The sequence below is a fragment of the Blennius ocellaris genome (genome assembly GCF_963422515.1).
Source record: "Blennius ocellaris genome assembly, chromosome: 7".
Lineage (NCBI taxonomy): Eukaryota > Metazoa > Chordata > Actinopteri > Blenniiformes > Blenniidae > Blennius > Blennius ocellaris.
The window spans coordinates 24,793,885-24,818,286 of NC_137656.1; the positions used below are offsets into that span (position 1 = coordinate 24,793,885).

The 24,402-nt window shown below is 43.8% G+C and overlaps 1 protein-coding gene across 1 annotated transcript in view; it reads left to right on the forward strand.

The window, feature by feature from the left end:
- Positions 1–2,856: 2,856 nt before the first annotated feature.
- Positions 2,857–24,402, forward strand: part of zdhhc8b (zDHHC palmitoyltransferase 8b) — a 67,556-nt gene continuing 46,010 nt past the window's right edge. The window contains exon 1 of the mRNA XM_080499730.1: positions 2,857–3,108. Coding sequence (XP_080355856.1) covers positions 3,005–3,108 — 104 coding nt within the window. The 5' untranslated portion in view covers positions 2,857–3,004. The remainder of the gene's footprint in view (positions 3,109–24,402) is intronic.

Below are 24,402 nucleotides of genomic sequence, written 5' to 3' on the forward strand. Positions count from 1 at the left end.
CTGCGTTGCACTGCAATACTGACTCCCGCCCACAAGAGGGCGCTCCAATCCCGACGTCAAAACACGTACAACTCGATACCGTGCAGCGTTTTTAACCTCCACATTATTGATTCACGTTTAAATCTCTTCATTAAATCCACCCATAACGTCAGGTCTTGCAGGAGCTTCACGCTGCCACTGTGTTTCATAAAAATTTCAGAATTTTCTCAGACATATATTTAAATTATTAATAAATTAAACCTTTTTTTGTACTCTTTTCCGAAAGACACAAAAGTGATTCCTACTACATGCACGATTCATGCAAACATCAATTTTCTTGTTCCTATATGAACTTTGGCGTGAGTTAATGGGACTTTTTTCTGACTAGGTGTTATGCCAAATTCCGTGTGCTTGTTTATGATCGCATCCCTCTCTCGGGAACGCGCACAAAGGAGCGCTTGCATGTTGAAAAAGAAAATCATCCATTCATTCATCTTCTAAACTGCTTCATCCTGTTCAGGGTGGCAGAGCACTGGGCAGGACTCACACACACAAATACAGGGACAATTTAGGACCACTCATTTACCTGTTTTTGGACTGTGGGGAGAAGTGAACACACGAACATACAAACTCCACACAGAAAGGTTATTTGAACTCATGACCCTCTCGCTGTGAGGTGAGAGCCCTTTTTGGGAAAATGCAGGTCTTTATGACGGACCAGCTCAAGACTGTCCAACCTGTGTGCACCACAGGATGAATTTATCAGCAGGTGGATGGACTCACAGAAATGTGCAGCTTTATTTAGAGGATAAAGTCTTACATAAATGATCTCTGACAAACCCACACATGCCTCACACACCATGTAGTAATTTTCAGTTGACTTGTCAACTTCCTAATGCCCTTCACTATATCACAATGTTAAACTAAAAATAGCTTTTGGGATCCATACTTTTAAAAAGAATGTATAATGTATATATATTGTGATGATATACACAGTAAAGAAATAAATGTGCAACTGTGGTTGCTTGACTCTTGATTTTTACTGAATAAAATTCATAATGCAATGAATATTCATCCTCCTGCTCTGTGGTCTCATCCCATGACAAGGTCCCCAGTTCAAGTTTGGTCCTGTCTGTGCAGTTAGCACGTTCTTATTGTGAATATATATTCTCCAGGGTGTACTGCACCGTCATCAGTAGTGGAATTAGCAACAGAGCCCTGATTTTGAGCTATAAAAGATTTACACGTTTTTGTTTTTTTTTAAGTGTAACTAAAACAACTGATGTTGAGAAAAGACATTCTGGTGACACTGAGATTCTTCTTGCTGCTGTTTTCCCCCCCATAGAGACTCACCAAACACCAAAGACTGCCTGAATAAAGTACAAATCCTCAATATCTTTGATCGCATGAAAAAGGGAGTGAATCACTTTGCTAGATAAGCATCAGAGGAATAACGGCCTGCTGCTAATGTGTGATGCTAATTGTTAAATGTTGGCAATAGAAAATCAAACATCCCTTGGATATATTCAATTTAAAATACAGAATAAACTTTTCTAACTAAGCCAGAGGTTCTTCAATCACGTTGTGCTTCCTCAACTTTGTCTCGCATTGAATTATGGCGGAACGCTGCACTTCCTGATCTCATGACATAATATGATATAGTGAAAAACAGCTGTTGGGATCAATGTGCATTAAAAAGCACAGCTCTCTCCTGCTAGTTACACCGATTGAATGTGATAGGTCTTATTATTTAATCTACACATTTTTAAATTGTTGGACTTCTAGTTTTGTAACAAAGCTTCTTTTACAGTTTGAGTTCCACTTACAACAGATCTGGCATTAAAATTTGTTTTTCAACAAAATACATAAAACATTTCTTTTTTTTAATCATGAATAATCAAATCAAAAGGGAAAATGATGAAGTACATAATGATATATGAATGTCCTTGTGTCTTTAAATAACAGTGCTCTGTCTCTTGCCCCCACTGTCCTGCTTTGTTGTTTTCCTATTCATTGTTTGTTTATCAGCATTTCACAAGTGGAGCAGTGGTTTTCAGTCATCTTTCCTTGATTTGTATGTTTTCAACTTGTACCCTGTAGTCCACATGTATGACGTAACTTCAGCTATCAATTAATTAAAATAGTTTTTTTTAAACAGTTGTGCATTTTTTGTGTGACTTAATTGTGAGAAATCATACTTTTCTTTAATCTGTACATTTCAGTCAGAGTATTAATGTATGGAACTATAATTCATCCAAATTACAGACATTTCAGTCGTTCTGCAATATGCATGTTGTGCATATTGATATAGTGATAAATATGTAATATTTTGTGACGCATTGTATTTTTTTATGTTTTAATGATTTATTATTTGTTATAATATTTGTTTAATCCATCTACTCATTAGAATGTAAGTAACGGAGGTGCTTTATTAAAATCATTTTATATCCATCTATGTAAAACTTGTACATAAAACAGTCATTTTGATTATTATTATAATTTACTCGATATCTCCCATAGTGCGCGCGACACCGAGGGGGGGTGTAATCCTCAGCGCTCAAAACCGTGCGTAACACCGGTGCTCCGTGCAGTTAAACTTTCAGGACCCGCTACGATGCCACACGATAATTAACTACCCTGCATAATTGCACCAGTAGGGGTGGGGGGGAATTAATTTCAAGGAACCTGGATCTCGATGCCCTCCGGTGAAGCGGACATGTTCGTGGAGGATATTTGAGGGTTTCAGGCTCCACCTTTTCGAGCGGTTCAGTGACCTCAGCAGTGGGCTGGATTGCAGGGTGTGATTTCCAGGCTTTCACGGATCCGTGTCTTACCGCCCGCCCGCCCGCCTGTCCGAGGATCTATGCGGCTTCAACGTTAGCTGGTTGTACCGGGTTTTTTTTTTGTGTTTGTTTTTTTTGTTTTTGTTTTACTGGCACACTGGATCGCACCTCCGTTAGATTGCATTTCTTTCTACATGCGCCTCCACACGGACTAAATAATTGAGGAATGTGGAAATTACAGAATGCCCAACAGCGCTGGAAAGAGATTTAAACCCACCAAATACATCCCAGTGTCCACCGCTGCCACACTCCTGGTGGGATCGACCACTTTGTTTTTCGTTTTCACGTAAGTTTGCGCCGCTCTCGCGCGCTCCGCTCCGCACCGCACCGCACCGCACGCTGCACGCACCCGGGGTGGGCTGCAGATGGAAGTTTGCACTGGTGGATTCAGTCACTCAGGAGGAGGAATAAAGATTTGCTTTGGATGCATCCTGCAGCGGCGGGGTGCAACTGTGTCTGTTTCGGGTGTTTTTCTTTGCAGGAGCTTCACACGCGTCCCCCGCGTCAAGGCAAACTTCCAATAAGCCGTGCAACTTTAACGAGGCTGCGATCGCGCAGGAGACCGCAGATTAGGCCACACATGCCCGCCTTCCCTTTAAAGACCGGCCACAGGCTGGGTGTGATGCACTCCAGTCACACTCGGTTGGGACAGTGAGCTGCTGGGGAAGCCTCACGGTCAGTTTGGACTCTTCCCCGCCGTTCCTCATTGCGTCTCATTCAAAGCACTCAGAATGCAGTCAGTCAGTCAGTCAGTCAGTCAGTATCCACTGCAGGATGTGACGAGGCCCAACAGGTCCTCAGTGTCTCTGAAGCAGATCTAAATCCAGGTTGGGACTGAATCTCTATCTCCTGACAGGCAGGTGACGGTGGCGCAGTCAGGGTGATTACATGCTCACACTATCTGTCAAGGGCGACCAGGCAGGAAGCGGCTGGTGCCCCAGGATGTGATGGATGAGGAAAATCAGTGCCATACATTGCTGAGGTAACAGCAGTGACGCTCTGATCTCAATCATCCCTCCTCCTCCTCCAGAGCCTTAACCCCTCAGGTTTATGGATTATCAATGAAATCTCCTTCTTGCAGTCTGGGGCCTTCTGACTTCCCACATGAACAATCTTGGGGATGAATCGCCCACTTCCATGTCGCATGTTGGACTGGTTGTGAAAGCCAGAGGAGGAATGAGCCTGCTGGGTGTGTTTCCTGGCCTCCCCAGGGTGGGACGTCCACCGTGTTTCATGTTGGGATGATTCAGTGTTACCGATCTTCTTCTGAGTGATTCTATTGTCTCTATGCTTTTGTGCAAAAAAATCTTTGTCTATAAATGAGCCGTTTTCATGCTAATCTCATCCAGCTGCATATTGTGTGTGTTTTTTTTAACCCCCCCCCCTTAATCATGTGTGAATGAAATACAGTAAGAGCAGGATTTGTCCCACCTGGACTATCAGCAGACGGCAGAGCAAATGCTTTAGTGTTTTTTTTTTGTTTTTTTCCCCCACTCAGTCTCAGGTCAGTGATTGGGACTGAAGGAAACATATGGTGTTTGTGGGTTTGCGCCGCCCGCAGGTTGGATTGTATCTTTAGACGTCCCAGCACTCTCCATCCTGTACTGTCCGGGCCTTTTTTTGCATAAACAAATGGCCTGATTTACAAGTCCTGGTGCAGGGAGCCCGGGCTGCCATTTAATAGGAGGTTTGCAGTTTGGCAGAAAGCCTATTGTTTGCCTCTCGTGGAGCTTTTATCAGCCGCCCGTCTTCTGGGGTTCATGTCACTCTGCGCTTTGAGATTCATCCCCCCAGCAGATGGCTCGGTGGCGAGGATTAGGATTGTACTTTGTTGCTCCTTCGTTTCAGAGTAAAAGGCGCTGAAGACTGAGTCGTGTATAATGGAACCCCCTGGGGAGCAGTACACGTTCAAACTAGGCCATCCTATTCTCAAACACACACACACACACACATATACGGTCCATTATGTTGGACCCGGCCAGGCCTCGTCTCTGTCCGGAGAGCAGAGCCGCACAGTTCCAGTGCAAACCGCATTTAATCTCCAAGATCGGTCAAACCAACGGAACACGTGACGACGGCAGACGTGGGAACGCAGGGGCCCGTAAACCCCGGCGATGAAGGGTTAAACTAAGAAAGTGCACCCGTCCCTTGTGTATATATATATACACTCACACACACAAGACACATATATGCAGAATGCCAGGGACACAAATCTTTTTTTATTCCTGGACCGCACTGTGTTAAAGGTCTGGCTGCTGGCAGCAGGCGACCCGGTGTCATCTGGGCGGTGGAGGGTGAGAACCGGGGCCAGCGCTGCGCTACTGTGTTTGGCTTACTGACGCCTGACAGTTTGTGTTTCCCACTGAGACTGAATTAGAACACATTAGTACAGAATTATTTATACCTCCTCGCAGCATGATCTCCACTCTTCACAAAAAAAAAAGAAAAAAAAGCCCCCACTGGTGATAAATTAAGCTTTTAGTCATGGTTCATCCATCGTAGTATCGTCCCGTTTCTCCCGGTGTCTAAGGAGAGGTTCTCTCTTACTGTGTCTTAATCCTTTTTCTTGTGTCAAAGAAATCTCTCTGGCTGTTCAAACTGAGCGTTCACTCTTCAGAATGGCTTCATCACTGCACTTGACCACACGCCAACCATACAACCTGCCAGGCCGGCCATTATCATTAGTCGCCAAGCCAAATAGTCGACACTTCAGAGATGTGTGCAAACAGTCGATTGATCGTCATGGTCCAGACCTGCGCTCAGCAGTTTTCTGGCCGTGCGGCGGTGAGTCATGAGGCGAGGCGGCGGCCGGCGGTGGCGGCCGCAGCCCTGCGTTTCACCCTGCGTTTCACCCTGCGTTTCACCCTGCGTTTCACCCTGCCCAGAGCGGAGCCGCACACCGGAGCAGGCCTGGCAGCCGTCTAATCTCCAGCTTCCACATCTGTTTCCTCCTTTTCACTGCACATTCAGTGAATCTGACTTCATTCAGGTCCCACCGAACGCTCTTTTTGTTTTGGCGCTCGGGGTTCTGGCCGAGGTTTTTCAATGGGAGTTGTGATTGCGTTGCGTCGAGAGAGTGCAGAGTTGGGAGAGGAAGCGAGATAGGCCAGACAAGTGCTCCTATATTTAATTTATCTCTGTACACAGGGTGGGACTTGACACTCCAGTGTGAACAGTGTTACAGCGCTGATTTGGTGGCAACTTTGTTTTCCTGTCAACGGTTTGAGCAAAACAATTAAACGGGCCTCATTAACGTGGTAGAAACACTCGTCCCTCGGCTAATCTGCCAGTGTGGTTAAAGTGTAATGTGAGTCAGGCGTTCCATTAAATAACAAAGAGCTACAGAGACTGTTTTAGTTTGTCCTCTTATCAATCATTGGTTATCCCTTCCACCCTACGGCTAATCTTTTAAAAGGCCATGTTGTGTTTTTGCCGCAGTAATAGTCTATTAAACCTGAGAACTAATTTTCCTGAATCAAGAAACGGTGGTTGTAATTTTTATATTGTTGTGGTAAATTAATACACGGTTAACGATTACCTTTATTCAAAACACGTAGGTTTTTTTTCTTGAGTTCAACAGTCGCATTGAAGTGAAAGTGATCCCTGGCTGACGTTTAATGTTCATCTGACCGTGGTATTAGAGCGCAGTTCAATTGCCGTACGTCTCAGAACTCTACATTATTTTGTGTCTCTGATCCTCTCCTATAGAGCTTTATTGACGTCAAGGTCACGAGGACACTCTGGTCTAATCCATTACACACCCAACACAGAGAGCTGGACAGCCTCCCACACCCCTATTCAAACACAACGGCAATTCGGAAATGCGGACTCCGCACAGAAAGACCTTGGATGTATTTGAACCAGCAACCCTCTGGCTGTAAGGCAGTCTCGCACCCGTACGCTGTTTAAATCCACCAGTTAATGTGAGACTCTGGGAAACCCTCAGATCTACAATAAAATGTGGACACTTCATGCCACACGCCGATTCTTCCACTGGAATATTGATCATATCTGCACGATGTGTTTCTGCTGAGTCGACTATAGTGATTCTAGTGTCCAGCTGTGGAAGCGGCCCTCAGACACTGACCCTCATGAGATAATATCAATATCATATACCAGCTTGCTATCTGATCATCATCAATACACCACCAAGTGTCTCTTTTGTATGAATGTCCATGATATGAAAGTAATTAAACCTTTTAAAATTGAAGAGCTGACTCAATTGTGTAAAATTCTCTTTGTAAAAGTAAAAATCTTCTCTTGTGTGCACAAGGTTCCTGCGTAATACGCGGTGAGGCTCTGAGAGTGGAGTTGAATGTTTGTTCATTGATCCTGTCCTGTGTGTGATTGTGTCGGTAGCAGCTTTGGTTTATTTAAAAACATTTTTTAATATCTATTGGCTTCAGTAAACCAGCTTGTAATGGCGCGGCCTCGCTGCTTGGTGCTGGTCTCCATTAGAGCCCGTTGTGGTTCCTGTGGTCAGCGGCTTCCGAGCTCGCTTCGTTCCACTGCGGCGAAATGAATAGTTGGTTTTGGAACGTCTTGTTTATGCCCGCTTTGTGGGAGCCGGACAATCTTGGCCCGTTTTAAATATCGCCGGTGTGACACGGGGACTGATCTGGGCCTGTGTTTGTTTATTTAAATGCGCCATCGAGGATCTCCGGCCAACTTCTGCATGTGGCGAGGGCAGAGGCATTTCTCAGGGAGAGGAAATCGCCAGCTGGCTTTAAAAAAAAAAAAAAAAAAAAAAAAGAGCATCTCTCAAATCTACAAACCAGAGCATACTGAGAAATTACCCAGACTCTCCTCCACATGCCGGCACAATTTTAACCCAGTAGGCCTTTTTAAAAAAAATACCTCCATTCCTATGAGGGTGGCAAATGTCAGTTCTTAAGGCAAGATCATTAGTATTCTCTAACATGTCCTGTGCCTGTCGCAGCGTCGGTCTTCAGCCCCTCAGAGGTGGATAAGGACTCATCCTGTCCTCGTGTCACACGGGGGATAAAACTTTGATAATCTGGAGGCGGCCAGAAGTGGCCGGGAGGCACAGGGGGGCAACCAATCCCCTCGGCTTCTTCGTAAAAATCCATCTTGTGCAGACTCCAGGTTTGTAGAGATAACTGACGTTTCTCTTTTTTTCTTTTTTCTTTCTTCTTTTTTTTTTTTTTATTGTGGATAAAAACCAGTTTCAGTATGTTGTGGTGCGGCTCGCTTCAACAGATTAGATAACGGTGTCATTTCCTCGTCCCTGAAGTGACTGGCGGCTGCAGAGCAGAGCTGCGTTTCTCCTGCACTCACAAGTTAATGACTGGAGAAGCAGCCTGATTTCAGACACTTAAAAACAGACCTGAAGCTAGCTAGCTCTCTCTCTCTCTCTCTCTCTCTCTCTCTCTCTCTCCTTTTTTCTGTCTGTTCGTTGCTATTTGGGTTTTCACAAGGTTTTGAACCACATTGCAACTTTCATCCATGACAAGTAGTAATTTAGGCTGAATGAATCCCTCCCTTTTTCACATTTTAACATATGATGCTGAACAGCTGTTGATATATATAGAGAGTGCAGTGAAAAGTAGAAGTCTTCTCAGGATAATTGCAGCCATTTAATCTAAAACCTGCTCGGTTTTCATCGTCAGGCTGCAGCTGTTGTTACACTTATGGTTTTTGCAGTCAAACTTATCTTATTTTCTTTCTTCAACATGAATGGAGTTGTAAAAAAACATTTGATAGTTTTACCCTTCATCTAGTTTCATTGAGATTAAATTCTTGTCAAAATTTCAAAAGGAAAAACAAAAGCTGGGAAAAGATTTTCACTGTTAGAATCCCAGATTCCTGTTATTGTTGATTGTTGGTTTAAATTTCACTGTTTTTGCAGGAGACACAGGATTTGAGATCAATGCTTAATTGAATTCAGTTTACGTCTTTGTGCATTGAGATTTCAGAATCAGAATTCCTTTATTGTCATTGTCCTTTGAAGCACAATACATAGGATATTTAAAATTTGCTCTTCATACTTGGCATAAATCATTTGATTGGTAAGTCACACATATGAATCATAATTATTTGCACTTTTCTATTTAAAATTCTGTCATTTTGAATCGGAAGCATATGGGGGGAAAAAACAATTTTTTGCATATTCTGGTAATAAATACAGGCATTATGTGCATTTCACAGCTCCTTTAGGGGAATTTTCCAGTTAATTAAGACACTTCAACCAATCTCCAGGCCACAATGTGGTTCCATTCTTGCTTCACAGCATCTCCAGTTCAAGTCTGGGCTTGAGGGCTTTTCTGTGCATAGTTTACATGTTCTCCTTGTTTTGTTGTTGTTTTTTTAATTCCAAGTGCTGTGGTTTCCTTCTCCAGTCACAAAACACACGACAGAGGCCGTGTGGTGTCTTTAAATTCACCAGAGGTGTTAAACTGTGGGCCGGGATGGTTGGACAAGGCTGGATCTAGAACCACCCGCTCCGTTTCTCATTCACACGGCGTGGACGTCAAAAAAAAGATTTGCTTCTCTGAAGCATCTCAGTTCTGTCATGAATTGTTTGTGAAGATGTTCCACCCAAAATACATCCTGACGTCGGAGATGAAGACGCTCCTTTTGAAAAAGCGGTTTCTTTCACGTCAGCCTGAGCTGCTCTCTGGAGTTTGTTCACCTGACAAGATTATTTTTACTCCACTAAATGTCCTGCCCAGTGCATTTCTTGGGAACAATTACAGGAACCTTTCCAGTTTGTGCTTATTTATGTGTTGGAGAAAGCTCCCTGACTGTGTGTGGGTATGTTCAGCATTGTATTGGGGAAAGAAATGGATTGGTCTTTTACTTGTTGTTAAAGTAACTGCTGCTTTTGCTGGTGCTGCATTAGTAACTGAATATTTTGTAAGGTAACGCAATTATTTATATGAAATTTCCAATAGCTGGAGGCAGGAGGATAGTGAGAGGCGTCCCTCCATCACCTGAACTTTTACCTGCTGAAAGTTTTGACAGTAATGAGATCAAATTTGACTTTCAGGTGCTTTTTATTGATCTAATAACGACCCAGTAGAGTGTGACGATTCCATTACAAAACAGCTCATACATCCACGTTAGAGACGCGCACACACTCCTCCATCACGAGGAACCGCCATATATATATATATATATATATATTTCAGCCTGTGTGTGGAGCCAAGGCATGTCCAGCTGTTGTGTCCAATCAGAGTGAGGTTCGTGACGAGTCGTGATCCAGAAGAGACGTCCGAGGGGCCCGAGAGCAGTTCGATCACCTTCTTCAGCACACTACTATTATTGTTTAATTTAATCAGCGTTAAAGGGAAAGTTTTCAAAAGTGAACGTCCAGCACTTCCTCTTCCCTCCGAGTGTCAGTCTGCTGGCAGAGCTCTGGTGCAGCCGAGTCCCACCGTCAGTATTGATGAGGAAAAGACATCCAGAATATTAAAGGCCAAGTCATTTAATCTCATCCCACCACAGCCGTCCCGTCGCTGCAGGACATCCGGGTTAAGATAATGCTGACGGAGCTTCTTCCCCGGCTCTCCATCACCAATCCACCAGACAAACACTTTTTTTTTTCTGTTTAGGTCGTTGCAGGTTTTCCACTTCTTATTGATCATTGTGGACAGGTGATCTGTTTTCCTGGCCACAGTTTCCTTAAAAATGCTTCGTCCTGTTAAAACGTATTGCAGGTTAAAAGTACTGTATAGTGTTTCCTCTTAAATTGAAAGGTCTACATTTTTCTTATTTCCAGTATTAAAAAAAGAAGAAGATTTGATTCAAACAACATGTCACTAACAGGATGAAACCACTGTTGCAAAACTGGAATGAATAATGAATCAGAACATCGTAATCTGCAACAGCAGGCGACTGATAATCTAATTTCTGCATCTTGTTCTTAGCATGATTTGGGAACACATGTTGAGCTGTGGCGGAAATCAGTGCTTTCTAAAATTAGCTTGTCCTCATTCTGGCAGGCAGTGGACTTGTGTTTTTCTGCCTGTGCATCCTTTTGTTATGCTTTTGAATCGGATATAGATGAGATATGCCTCGAAGCGCAAGGAGGAAGCGTCTTCAATTTGTCTGGATCAATAGTGTTGGGGGGGAACGTTTCCATTCATTCCGCTCGCCTCTGCAACTCGGGGCCGTTTTCTCCTCTCCACTTCTATTCAAAGTCCTCTCTCTGAGGCAGCGACTTTCCGAGGCTCTCGCGCTTGCCAAAAAAAGTAAATTGCGCCTTGTGATGCCGTCGTGGAGCTAAATGGAGCCATGTGGATCCGCCGCGCAGCAGTGTGTGGGCGAAAAAGTGCGGGAAAGTGCAGCGAGGTGCTTTCAGGGTTGTGCTTAAAAAAAAAAAAAAAACCCAGCGCCCTCCCACCAGCCGAAGCGGCCTGCAAAGGTTCCTCCTGCGGAACATGTGGGATTAATTTAGCCCTCCAGCCTCTCCCTCCTCGGGTGTCTCCACCCTGTTTTCCCCCCTCGTGTTGTTTTTGCCAGAGGGAGGCCATGACTGGTAATGAGTAGCAACAGCGCTTTGCGTCTTCGCGCCCTCGGACGGAGCGGCAGTTAGGGAGATCAAGGAGCCCCGGAGCGAGCCGAGGATCCCGGTGTTTACGCGCCGCATTCATCTCTGCGAGACGGGCAGATGGACTCTGTGATTACGAGGGCAGGTCTTCCGCAGCTCTGTGACTTTTTTTTGAAGTGTGCAGAAGATGAGTGGGAGCAGCAAACACAGCCAGCTTTCATTTGTCTTTCCATTACCCGTCTTGACCTGAAGCCTCGCCGTGTGTCATCGGCTTTGCTCAGGTTTTGATGGACGCCTCCAGTCATGAGGTCACGTCTGCATTTGCCACAGTTTGCAAGGTCTTCTGGCAAGATTCAAACTGGTTTAACTTAATGCACCTTGTTATGCAGATATTGATGCTTATTATTGGTCACGTTACACTTTACATCTAAAACCAATGGGATTATTGAGTACATGATAGTCCTATAAGTTAGTAAAGCTGGTAAAAGTCCTTGGTTAGTTTTTAGGATAAAACATACTGACAATGTCACAGATAAGTAAAGTAAGTTGTGATTATTGTCAGGACACATAAACATACTCCTAATGTATTAAAAATTAAAAGAAGTCTTCCTCAATTATCAGTCAGTCCATTTTAAGACTTCCTTGTGAGATTTAAAATGGACATGCCCTGCTAGTACTGTTTTGATAAAAGGGTTAAAGTTGACTACAGTTTGTTTTGAGATTGGGTGGATACTTTATAGATCCTGAAGTATATTCACACTTTTAGCTTCTTCTATTAAAAAAAAAAAAAGAAATAGGTACAATAACAGGTAGAAACTAAAAGTCATGTACAAAAAAGATAAGATTATATTCAGTTTTCCACTTGCAGTCTAAAAACAGAGTTTGATCACTCAGTTGTGTCTTTGTGTTTGTCCTGCGATGGACTGGTGCCTCCTGCATCACTCAGTTTAATAAAATCGTAAAGATGTTCATTGGATGGATGATTTTCTACACATTTATTGTGTGTTTATCTATTTTGGACACATTTAGCTTGCATTTACTCTTGGAATACAGTATCGTGCCGTATTTGACCTTCATCATCATGTTCTGCTGGTTATTGTTAATAATTTGAAAGGAGAAACTGTAGCGACGTCCGACTACGGTGCTTCAAACTTATAAGTTGGAAAATGCTTGAGAGAAAATGGATGGGAGGATACGACCAAAGTTGAATACGTACACTAAGAAAAACCTTCTCTACGTACCTTTTTGACATGTTTCAACTGGATTCTCTCGTGTTTGTCAGAAATATCATCCGTTGGCGGCGCATCACTTCCTTTTCATCAGACACTTGTTAACGAAGTGAGTGGGAACACAAACTGAGTGAAATACACTAAGAAAGCAACACTATCACTGATAGACACGGTAACCATTTTACAATCCACCTCAATATCCAGTTCTAGCACATACTCACTATTTTGGACAATTTGTCATTTTCAGAGCGTCATCTGAATGAAACACTTAATTGACTAGGAGAACTAGTGACCACTTCTCATTTAAACAACACGTATATCTGAACTACTAAATATTACTGACAACATCAATGTTTTCTGCACCTTTTAATAATGTGTAAACAGTCCGTGGAGCACAGCAAACACATTTAAATAGGTAGATGAAGTATCATAGTGACTTGAAATCTGTTTCATTCCTTCTGGGTGTGTAGCTGTGGCTGTGAAAAGCGTTCCCACTTTACTTACAAGCCACAGATAATTAGCAGCCGAGCGATGCTCTTTACTCCACCAGACACTTTTCCCCCCGCCAGCATTTCCAGCTCATTGTTTTGGTTTCCTGCCCCACAGTTTTTACAGTGTGGTTCACTCTCACTGCTCTCATCAGAGTCATTTCCACACGCAGCAGGCAAGTGTTTAGGGGGAAGAAAGAAAAAAGCCCTCCAAAATGTTCTGTGCATGGCTGACTGGTGAGTGGAGCATTAAAACAGCTCCAGAACTGGCAACGGTAGAAACGGGGCCAAAGATGCTGTGGGAGTTGGATGCGCCAGGTTGGACAGAAACACTTTTGTCTTTGATACAACCATATTTGCTTAAAATAATTGAGTTTATTTCAAGTGTCTCTCACATATAACCATGTTTCCAGGCTATAATGTGTCCGTCTGAAGTGTTTGCAGTGGTCCCTCTGGTCTTTGAAGCTCTGGATCCTGCGAGGCTCCTGTCAGGCTCGCCTCTCAAGTTTTTTTCCTTTTTGCTTTGTAGTTCGATATAGAGGCAAATTTATCCCGTCACAATCTGTCTCATCCTATTTATTCCACACATGCATACACAGTCCAAGGTTACCCCAGGTAAACATGTGATCACGTTGTCGGGTGATGGTATGATATGAATCGCAATAAATACAAGCACTTGAGATTATGATATTAATGTAAAGGAAGAGGTTGTTGAATTTGTTGTTTTTGGCCATTTTCCCTTCATTATTGCACTTTAAACTTCTGCCCTTTGGCCACCAGTTATGAAATAATGCAGACTAACTTAATTATACTACTTTGATTAGTTAATCACACAAGTTTTGCAGATTGTTTTTTTTTTTACACTACTTAAGATTATGTCATTTTGAATATGCATAATGCATGGAAACTTTAAAAAAAATAGTTGCAGTTAATCAGTCTTTGGGGATATATATGTATATAGTGCATGTTGACAACACAATAACAATAGATTTATGATATATCGTGCAGCCAGGTTGATATTTCTGATCACACGTTGTGTAATAATGGTGTATTATTGGTCAACGGCGCCGGTCAGTCCAATCCCACCTGTGTCTGAGGTCTTCATAAAGGTTTGTTTTACTGTTACTCCTCTCTAACCAAACAACGCAGCAGTGTTATTTTTAGGACACCGTTTGACAGATAATGTGAAAAATGGTGTTGTGAATTAACACTCTTGATCCCAGTGGAAGGAAGTTGTTGACCACACGTGGGACAGAGACGGTTCTGTCGGGCAGCAGCCAGCCGGCCCGCGGCGCTGGGTTTCCTCTGCTACGCTGTTTTCTTTGGCACGGCGCGTGTGCACTGTGCACTGCTCTGAGGAAGAGCCAGCAATTTTTTCTATCTTGCATCCGTGCATGGCTGATCATCTTCTTTTTCTCTTCGGCTGAAAAACAAGCACAGGATGTTTGACTTCGAGTCTGAATGCAGTGATACCGAAGCTGCAGCGGCTCAGTTGCTGCCAAAGCAAAGCTACATGTCATTTTTCCCGTCATTCCAATGGGATAGCGGTTAGCTTAGCTGTGTGTTGTCTTCTTTTTTTTGCAGTACGTTGTGGAGCTCTGCAGCCCTTCTGCTTGTTTTTCTCTGTTTTCAGGAGCCGAGGTGTAAAAACCACATAAAATTGGATGCTTAGGTCTAAAAACAAATCTAACTAGTGTGTAATTTGTTCGAGGTTTTGTTTGTATGCATGAGCAATCTAAATAGTTTCAGATACGGAGATGAATCCTGGATAAACAGATGACATGAACACTGATTGACTCCAATAGGAAGGTGGAAGTGTTTACATGACATGATTTTAATGACACTGAATTTGACTTGCGGTTCATGTAGCGCAGGTTATGAGCAGAGCAACATCAGGGTTTTGCTAAAGTGAGAATCCATTAGTTATGTGAGCTCACCAGCTTAATGGGATTACGAGTGTCATGTCGGGTTAGGTCAGGTTCGACGGTGGGAAAGCGTGCCAGAGTGACGCTTCAGTTTGCTCACCGTTGACATCGGTTGACTTACGAAAACTCAGTGGGTTGCAAATGGTTTTTCAGCTGCTGGGACTCTGAAACACATGTTCAAACCAACTGAGCAAACTGTAATGGTCTGTCCCCAACCGTGAGATGCATGGCAGGATTAGAGAGTCATCATTCGCCGTCGAAACCCAAAGTTGTGAGAGTCTACAAACCGTCTGCTCTGCCAGCCTGTCAATCACAGAGCATAGCAACCAGTAAAACACTCTGCTGGGGAACTGGGAGAGCAGACGGGCCTTCCCTGTCCTTGCATCACCATTGGTGTGTGTGTGTGTGTGTGTGTGTGTCTGATCTTTTAACGTGCCTTGAAACTGCCGACAATTTGAAATGTGCAACATAAGAACTGTAAATTCCATTTATCATCCCCTACAAATGCCACACAGGGTCGTTCAGTGCTCTGTGGGTTGAACAAAAAAATGTTTCTTTTCACCGTGTTTATTATAACATTCAGCGTTACGGCCTCAATAAATACTGGGACTCGGTGCAATAGCAAGAAATGTAGAGAGAATCTGTGTTGAGGATTCATGAAGGCAAATCTGGGGGGGGGGGGGGGGGGGGGTAATCAAAATGAGCTTAAGAAAGAAGAGTCCTGAGGCAAGTACAGAGTGGACTGAAAGAACTGGAGCTTCCTCCTCTAATTAACAACAAAATGTATCCGTAACCTTAACAGAACGGAAATCACAAAGGAAAAACAAACCTGGAGACGACCAGGAAGTGGGAGATATGAAACAAAACAATAGCTGAACTTGGCCTTCCCTCTGTTATAGTGCAGCTTAATATTAATGTCAATCAGCAACACCGGATCACTCAAACCACAAACACAGGGGGAGGGAAGGACTGTCATGCTTTTAATTTAGTCTCTCAGCACGATGGAGAGCTACTCTATTGACTAATCTGTTCGTTTATTTGACATGCGCTGCTTTAGAGCGGACTTGAAGGCCAGGGCTATTCGTTTTACCTTTTAGTGTGGAAACAAGTAATTGAAAATCCCAAATTGAGATTGAGTAAAATCCAGAGTCCGAGCTGCGTGGTAAAACTGCTTATTCCAGCCGACCTAAACCCAAACAGTGACCCAGTGATCTACTAGCAAGAGCCTCCGATTGCCGCTTTACTCAAAATTAGGATCTTAATCTGCCCTGCTTCCAGCCACGAGCCAATCCAATGACCTGCTTATGCTTAGTTAGCTCAGCAGCCTTAAAGCGTTTGATCAGACCTGACGTGAACAGGAGGCTTTAGCCCCGCCCCCGTCACTCCTGCCACCATGTGCACGCTCAGCAGTGTGAATAATTGCTAAAGTCCTGATTAGACTGCTGTGGAACTATTAGCCACCCGGCCAAATCCAGATCATCCTTTAAATTGTTTTAATAGTATTCCCTGTCGACAGGCATGCTGCTGGTCACTGCAAGAGCCAACCGGCAAGCAGAGGCTGACATCTACTGCTACTAGGTGATACTTGTGGTGTTTATTCAATAACTTCTGTGAATGTTTGAAGGTTCGATTAATTATTTACCCAACTGAGTATCTCGAAAACTCATCTATTCCTTGTATCGGATTCAGCATCAATTCCACCTAACAAGTTTAATAATACAGCAGATATAATGTATTTCTCAGCATCATTCCCATGGGCTTTTAACGTCTCTGAATATCGGGAAGGATCGCCTGTGAATATCAATTGGTTTGCATCATCGATCTTCATATGAAGCCATACGAGTCTCGATCAATGTACTTGTGCTCCTGAAGTCGTTTTACATTTAAATCCTCAGCACTTCCCTCATCCACCCTGACATGTTTCTGCAAAGACACTGCTTGCTTCTTCTTTTTTTTTTTCCCCCACCTGGATTGGCCTCTGTGGAAGTTTTAACCTGAATAACGTCGTAGCTGTCGTGATCCACCGATGTAAGGCGACGATGACTACTGTTGCATAAACACCTGCGATAACGTTCTGTCTGTCAATCCCTGGAGCGCCACACCGGGAACGCGCTCAATTTATGATGAGGGAAGTTGTCTGAAGGGGGGAAGCCCGTTTAAAAATTTTTTTTTTATCTTCTCGCTGTAGCACGTTAAAGCTCCTCTGTGGGTTTGGCGTGGGTTTGCGCAGTCGATCTCCGTATTAATGAAATCACTCTGTGTCACGGAGCTTATCTGTGACGTTTCTCGTTCCTGTGAGCATAAATCTGCATCGAGTGCTGCAAATTGAAAAGTTCCTCCCTGAACATGTGCTGAATATTATTAGAGTCTTAGGTCTTCCCTGGAGAGCTCACGCTTCACTTTCAAAACAAAGTTTCTGACCCTGTTTTTGTCAAACCTTGGGTTATGCAGTCTTTAAAATGAGTCTGACACCGTTTTTCTACATATTCTATGTATAGAAATTCATTTTCAACACATTTATTTTGTCTGATTTTGTCAATCTTTGGCAAAATATATCGGCAGTCATGACTTGCTTTAAATATGCAATCTTAGGTAGTAGAATGAGATGATAACAGTGGCAGAAACTTCACTTGTGCACAGTGTGACTGCTTCTCGTAGCTCCCACCAGCCAATAGCCCCGCAGGGGGAAATAACGGTCAAAGTGACACCAGCGTTGCATCCAAAAGTTTGCAGATCTCCAAAGAGGCCACATGACGTTGGGGTCTATTCCCCATGCTGCACATTGACGCTATAAGAGCAACTTCTCCATTCCTGGTCCTCTTTGTTTAATAATTACGTGAAGACACCTGCAGCGTGTAGGATAACTTTTTTTATTCTTGCATACTGAGGCATGCCGTTGCAGTCGTCACCTCCATTTGGTACAGTCCAGGGCTGAGAAATATGAGTGAAATATGCCCGATGCAATAAGGCTTTTGAATATAGGGATCATGCTATGACTTGGTATGAACAAACTTCTGCCCTGTTGCAACCAGATGGAAGGAAATATGATGTAATTCAAACCCTACCGAGGGCCATCGGATTGGCCAAATATGATGACATACAGAGCATGGAAACATAAATCGTTGTTTGCAAAATGTTTCATGATGATGATCTGCGGTCTACCATGCGGCACTCGTGCAGTCGTACCATGTTTATAAAATCCTCATGCATGGTGTACCAATAATAAACTCACACGATGTCTTAAATTGCATCTCTGGGAAGCTTTAGACAACTAATATGATCATGTCTTGGGGTTTATCCTGCACGTTTGAAGGGAGAAACTGCTTGGATCTGCTACTAGGGAGCATCAGCAACTGATTTGATCCAAAGCCCTGAAGAAAAGTTTTCCATAGAAGGACGATGACAAAAGAAGAAGAGCAGGAGCGGGAATAAAGGGAAACTGCTGAGCAGTCAGAAACGACACCTGGCTCAAGAGTAGCACCAGCATGCGAAAACAATTGTTCAGGTCGGTGCCGGAGCAGCAGCTGTTACAACTCCCGCGACGAAGTGAAGACGCCAAGGAGCCCCAACGCAAGCGGAGCTCAAATCTCGAGTTTCGGCCCGAACCCACGGAGAAACTGTCGTCTCAGCGACGGGCGAGGAGCCGGTGTTGTTGTGTCTGGGGGCGGCTGAATCGAGGGTCTGCCTCTCGGCAGTGGGGGGGGGACAACAGCTGCCCGTGAAGCCGGCTTTCATGTGGCACCGTTTGAGGTGTGGTGGCAGCTGGAAGAGGGGAACACATGCACATATGCAGAGCTGAAATTCAAGGGAAGAACAGAAACGACAAGCCTCCATAAGGAAACAGGGTTTGTTTGCGCGGCGGATTCCCAAGGAATAATATTTTTAGACCGTCTCTGATAGGGATCGGAACGTCTGTGTCATGGTTCCAGGAGTTTGTCATGACGTTTAGTCATGTTGACTTTAAGTAACACGTCTGTAAAATGTCTGAAATGCTCAGCTAACGAGGACAGAGGCGGCTCACAGGATGAGCAAACACAGCGGAGACACTAAATGTACTATGGAAAATGGAAACTGTGTGTTTGTGCTGTAGAACAACAAGGGACTGTGAAATGCAAAGCCACTGAAGATGAGAAAAACAAGTTATAAACACCAACTTATTCAAATCCTTTTTCTTTATTATTATTTAGCATTTGCTCTTTATTGGACCTAATTGTATTGTTTTTGTGTGAATGTAACTGTTTTTCATGCCAGAATGTTTGATCATCCAGTGTGACTCACATAATTGGACTCTTGGCGGCGAGGAAAAGCTTCTGAAAAGGCATTTACACCCATGCGCCGTTAAATTAGCAGATAAGAATAGCAACATATTTACACAGATTTGTAGTGTAGCTTTCCAGACACCGGCTAGAGTCGCGATGATAAGCTGTGCTGCATGGAAATTAATCTGCTGTGTGATTTCGCTGATATGCAAAAGGCAGAGTAACATTAGCTCCGGCGGCAGGCTGCCGACCCGGAGCCCAACGGCAGCCGAGAAGCAGGTCGAAGCTGCTAATAGACTCTTTAGGTCACGTCCTAGCTTGGCACGACCTCTCACCTCATGTTGAGCGCTTCCCCAAAATGAAAACACTTTGATAATGTTGAGACACGAAAATGCCCAATCAGACTTTTCTATCTCGCACAGCCTGTGAACTTTTAAAGTGCTATGATTAGCAGGGACGTTAAGGGATGATGCCACTGAACAATGGGACCCCACATACATCCATTAACACAGTCGCCTCTTCCCTGGTGCCTGGCGCACTGAAACGGCCTCGGCCACGCAGCACAGCCTGTTGCCGCCGCTTTTCTGAGGCTGCCAAGCCATTTTTCACGCCCTGTGGAGGCGATGCCTCGCGGTGCGCTTAATGAAGCCCAGGCAGAACGAGCAAGAGTATTGATCTCGCCTCTTAATTGGTTACGCATCAAGTGGGAGCTAATTATAATCTACGGTCGACACAGTGGAGAAAGTTTTTGACAGCGGAGTGACGCCGCCGGGGGAGGGATTCGTAAATGTCACTGTTGTGGACCAGAAAAAAAAAGTGCTGCAGCTATTTCTTGAGTGGCATTCAGCTTCTGCTTACATTCAGCTGTGACTGGATTTGCACACGTGAGGCACAGACTGCGCTAATTGACGTGCGGTTGCTCGCAGCGGTCGTCTGTTAGAGCTTCACACGTCACCTGCGAGGCTCTCCGCCGCCGCCGCCTCGGTCCAGAAGCGGGTTTCGCTCACTCCCGGATGCTCGTCGTCAGTCAGACGCCGTGACAGAGCGTGACAAGTCCCCGTCTGCTTCGCTTGCCTCCAAGTCGAGAGCAAAAGTAAAGTTTTCCCAGTTTCTCTTCAGGGGGCTGGAATATTGATTTGTCAAGCCACTATATGCATTAATTTCTCCGCACATACTTGCACAGCGTCAGTTGTTGTTGATCTGAGCCGCGTTACAGAGCCTTAATGCACGATAAGTGTGTTTTCTAACCCAATCGTTAGCAGTGTGTGTGTGTGTGTGTTGCTGCTTTACATTCAGTGCGTGCGTCAAAGCTCCGAGAGCCGGCGACAAGGGCTGCCATTCAAGCACTTCACTGTGCTCATTTACAATCCGGCCTCCACATTGCCAGGCTAAGTGGTGACTGAGTGAGGCCTATTTTTAACTCTCCCCTGAAACTAGAGCACAGTGCTCTCTCTCTCTCTCTCCCTCCCTCTCTCTCTCTCTCCCCTTCTCTCTCTTATTGAAATGGGTAACAGGGCTACCGGGCAGGTAGTTGTCAATCAGCAGTCATCTTCACTTTCTTCTCTTGTAGTCGTTTCTCTACGGAGACGAGCAGAATAAATCAACAGGAAAAGCGGCCCCACAGTGGAAGGATCCTGCAGTTTAACACATGCTGCTGGGAGTGTGCGGGAGTTTACCTTTGCCTTGAGACTGGGGAACATCAGGAGCTTTTTTTCTTTTCCTGGGCCCACTGAGTTGGCAAGCCGCCAGCTCTTATCTTCAAACCACATCCAGACGACGTTTTTATCACCGCTCCATGCGCACCGGCCGGAGAGCCCGGCGCGGCCCGGCCAGGTTTACCCTGCAAACGTCTCTGATCAACTTTGTTTTTATCTTCTTCCCCCTTCGGCCAAACACGTCATTTATAAAGAGCTCAAACATCATTAAATCTTGAGAACTTTTCGGAACTTCTTGGCGATATCGCGAGCTGCTGCGTTGTCTTTTCTTTCCTTTTTTTTTTTTTTTTTTTTTTTGCATCCACTGGGTTCTTGCTGACCTGAGGTCAGAGAGCACCCGGTGATCATCTCTTGGCTATTGTGCGCCGGCCCGTCTCCCATGGCTGTGAATGGAGCAGATGGGTCCGGGGCTTAGGTGGGGAAGTGTCTCTGCCGATGACACCTGTGCATCACGGGCATTGCTGCTTTGCTCCCCGAGCCGCATGAGCCCCGCGTTCACAGGCTGGTCTTGTCCTGTAAGCCGAGGTCAGATCAGCCTGCGCCAGATGGGCATCATTAGTTGATGTGTTGGACGAGAAGGAGCGTTCTGATTGGTACTTACACAATTTATTTGATTTTAATTAGCACATTTATGCATTTAGATGTACATTCTTTTTTTTTTTTGGTGAAGGCTGCAGAACGTGCTACTCTGGCACAGCGAGGATGAGCTTAAGCTTTCATGTGTCCATATCTGTAATAATCCAGAGCTTGAACTGATGGCGAGGCCTTCAGTCAGTCCCTGATGAGGCTGATTAATGTGTCATGATGCATAATTCTTCAACACAGTAGTTTATGCTTGTTGGTCTGTTACCTATTTTCATGGTGTTGGCTAACAACATTGAACAAACTTTACTTTCAAAAACTCTATTCAGACTGAAAATTGGTAAGAAAAATATAGTTTGGAATATGACCTGGGCATTCAAACACTTATTTACTGAATTTGATGCCAAAAATATTAAACGTTCTTCTATTAAGCCATGTTTATTGATATTGAGTAGATTTTAGAAGCGTGGCTTCCTTGTTTGTTTGTACGCTTCCTCTTAGGGCGCGATGTTGCAAAAAGCACGGGATTGTAAAATGCCCCAAATATTGTGCTTTTCATAGGATTGTCAATGTAGCATCCAAATTAATTAGGAAAGCATCTCACAAGCAGCTTTCTCATTTGTTGTTACTGTAAACTAAAACTTCAAATGTGAAAATATATGTCAAGTAAAAGACACAACTGTTTAATCAAAATTTAACTTTACCATCTTTGGGAGTGCAGAATGACTGGGTTCTGACTTTATTAGATGATTTAAGTGCAGTTTATGAGTTCAATATTTCTGAATAGTTAAGATTAAAACTGGCATCAGATTAAGTTTTTCTTCTTGTTTAAGAAACAAATCTTCTGAAGATTGTCAAACTTATGAGTCTTTGAAATACGCAAGCCAAGTCCCGTAAACGTGATGGGAGTATGGCCTCTGCACAACATGCTACACAAATAACTCCTGTAACTTCAAGTTTACATTTGAATTTTGTCTCACTTCTCTACGTTTCTTTTCTCTGCACCATAAAACGTTTCAGTTGTAATATTTTAAAGCTTCTATTTGCCTGAAAACCGATATTTGCCTACCAGCAGCTAACAGAGGCGTCCACAACACGGTGCACAACAACGAGCGCGTTCCCACAGCTGCTTGTTTCAAATAAAGTGTGTAAATCTGTCAAATCTGCCACGCGTCAGGGAATAAATGTGTTGTTAAAAGCCGATCAAAGATTAAATTATGGAAAAATGGCAAGAGTGTAAAATGAATGCCTAAAATCCAGAGATTGTTCTCTTTGCTTTGACTGGAGACCTGTGAAAGTAAAAAATGCAGTGTTTAAAATGTCAATAACTTCTGGCTGTAAATGGATTATTTGGCTGCTTGGCAGGGGTGTCCACAGTGACCTTTACACATGCGTACGTGCCTCGCAGCCTCGGACCAATCGCTCCTACTTACTGGCACACAGGGAGACTGTGTAGTTCTTTTTACTGAAAGGTTCAGTATTTTTATTTTTCTCACAGCTGTCAATTTAAATGGAAACTGGAGCAGCGTTGAATGAATAGTTCACACATTTGGTGCTCCACAAAGAACACGCAGCAAGAGGACTGCGTATTTGATGTTTATCGCTGTGACACATTAATTTTCTTTAAACTTTCTGAACTTTACAACTATTAAAGAAATTACATCTTGCTGCACTTGAAGAGATTTTCTTCTTCAGCCCTTTCTCCTGATGTTATCAAAGTTAACTTCGGGTTCTTTCCTGTGCCAGATTGCTGAAACATTCGCCTTTGCTGATTCACAGTGAACGATAGTGAAAAATTGCAGCTATTGATTCTGGGGTGACTCGGTGGCCCATTAAATTAAGTCGTATGTGTATTGAGGAGATGAGACACGGCGCAGCTTTGACTCAATCTGAATATTGCAGACTTCCTCATTAGCTCATAATGGAGATCAGACCTCTGCTCTCCTCTTACACCTGCTGCGTTACACAGGAAATGGAGTGTCTTATCACCACTCCGCCGCTCGGCTGCTGCCAGCTTCTTTGATGCCAGGGCGTAATGAGGCCTGCAGCTGGCAGGCGCTCCGTCCAGCCTGCAATTACTGACCCGGGAGACGAGTGTCAGGAGTCTGCTGGTGTGGCTTGTCTTTCTTCCAAAGTCCACTCTCCGGTCTGTGGCATTTGTGTGCATCCACACACACACACACTTGGACATTCATTTAAATATGCAAAGTTAGGCAATGTCACAAATCTGCATAAAGTTTTTTTTGTTGTTGTTTTTACTTTTTAGTCTTGCAGTACAGGTTTGCACCTCAAGATGGTGTTTTGAGTCACTCAAAGAAGCAGCAGCAGGAATATTTTTTGCGATAGTCTGTTAACCCTCCTCTCCGTGTGTGTTTGGGTTTTTTTTTTCAACTATATTGCTCATAAAAGCTTTCTGTTTTTACCCACCAGACCCGTTCTAGACATCTGCAACTAGTAACTGTAAAGAAAACCAAAACTCTTAAAGCCTGATGAAGGATATAGTACAAAGAAGGGACTCAACATCGCCACCCAATGTACAACAAAGGCATCACCTAAAAGTTCAGTAATGACCCTTTAAACAGGCAAGTGTAGGAATATTAGAATCAACATTTGTACTCAAAATGTTACCTTTGAGGACATACGTCTGCCCATAGAACATGTTTCAGATGCTGAGAGTAAAATATAGACTTTATTTTTCATTCACCCATCTGCTTTTTTGCAGTATATAATGGTATGGCCCTGGACTGCGATTTAGAAATTTGCTGTTTTATAGTTCATCTTCCCCATAAAGACTCATGAATACATCAGGATATTAGAATCGCCTCTCACCCTGGCATCGTCATTAGCTGAACTGGATCCCGCAAAATCAA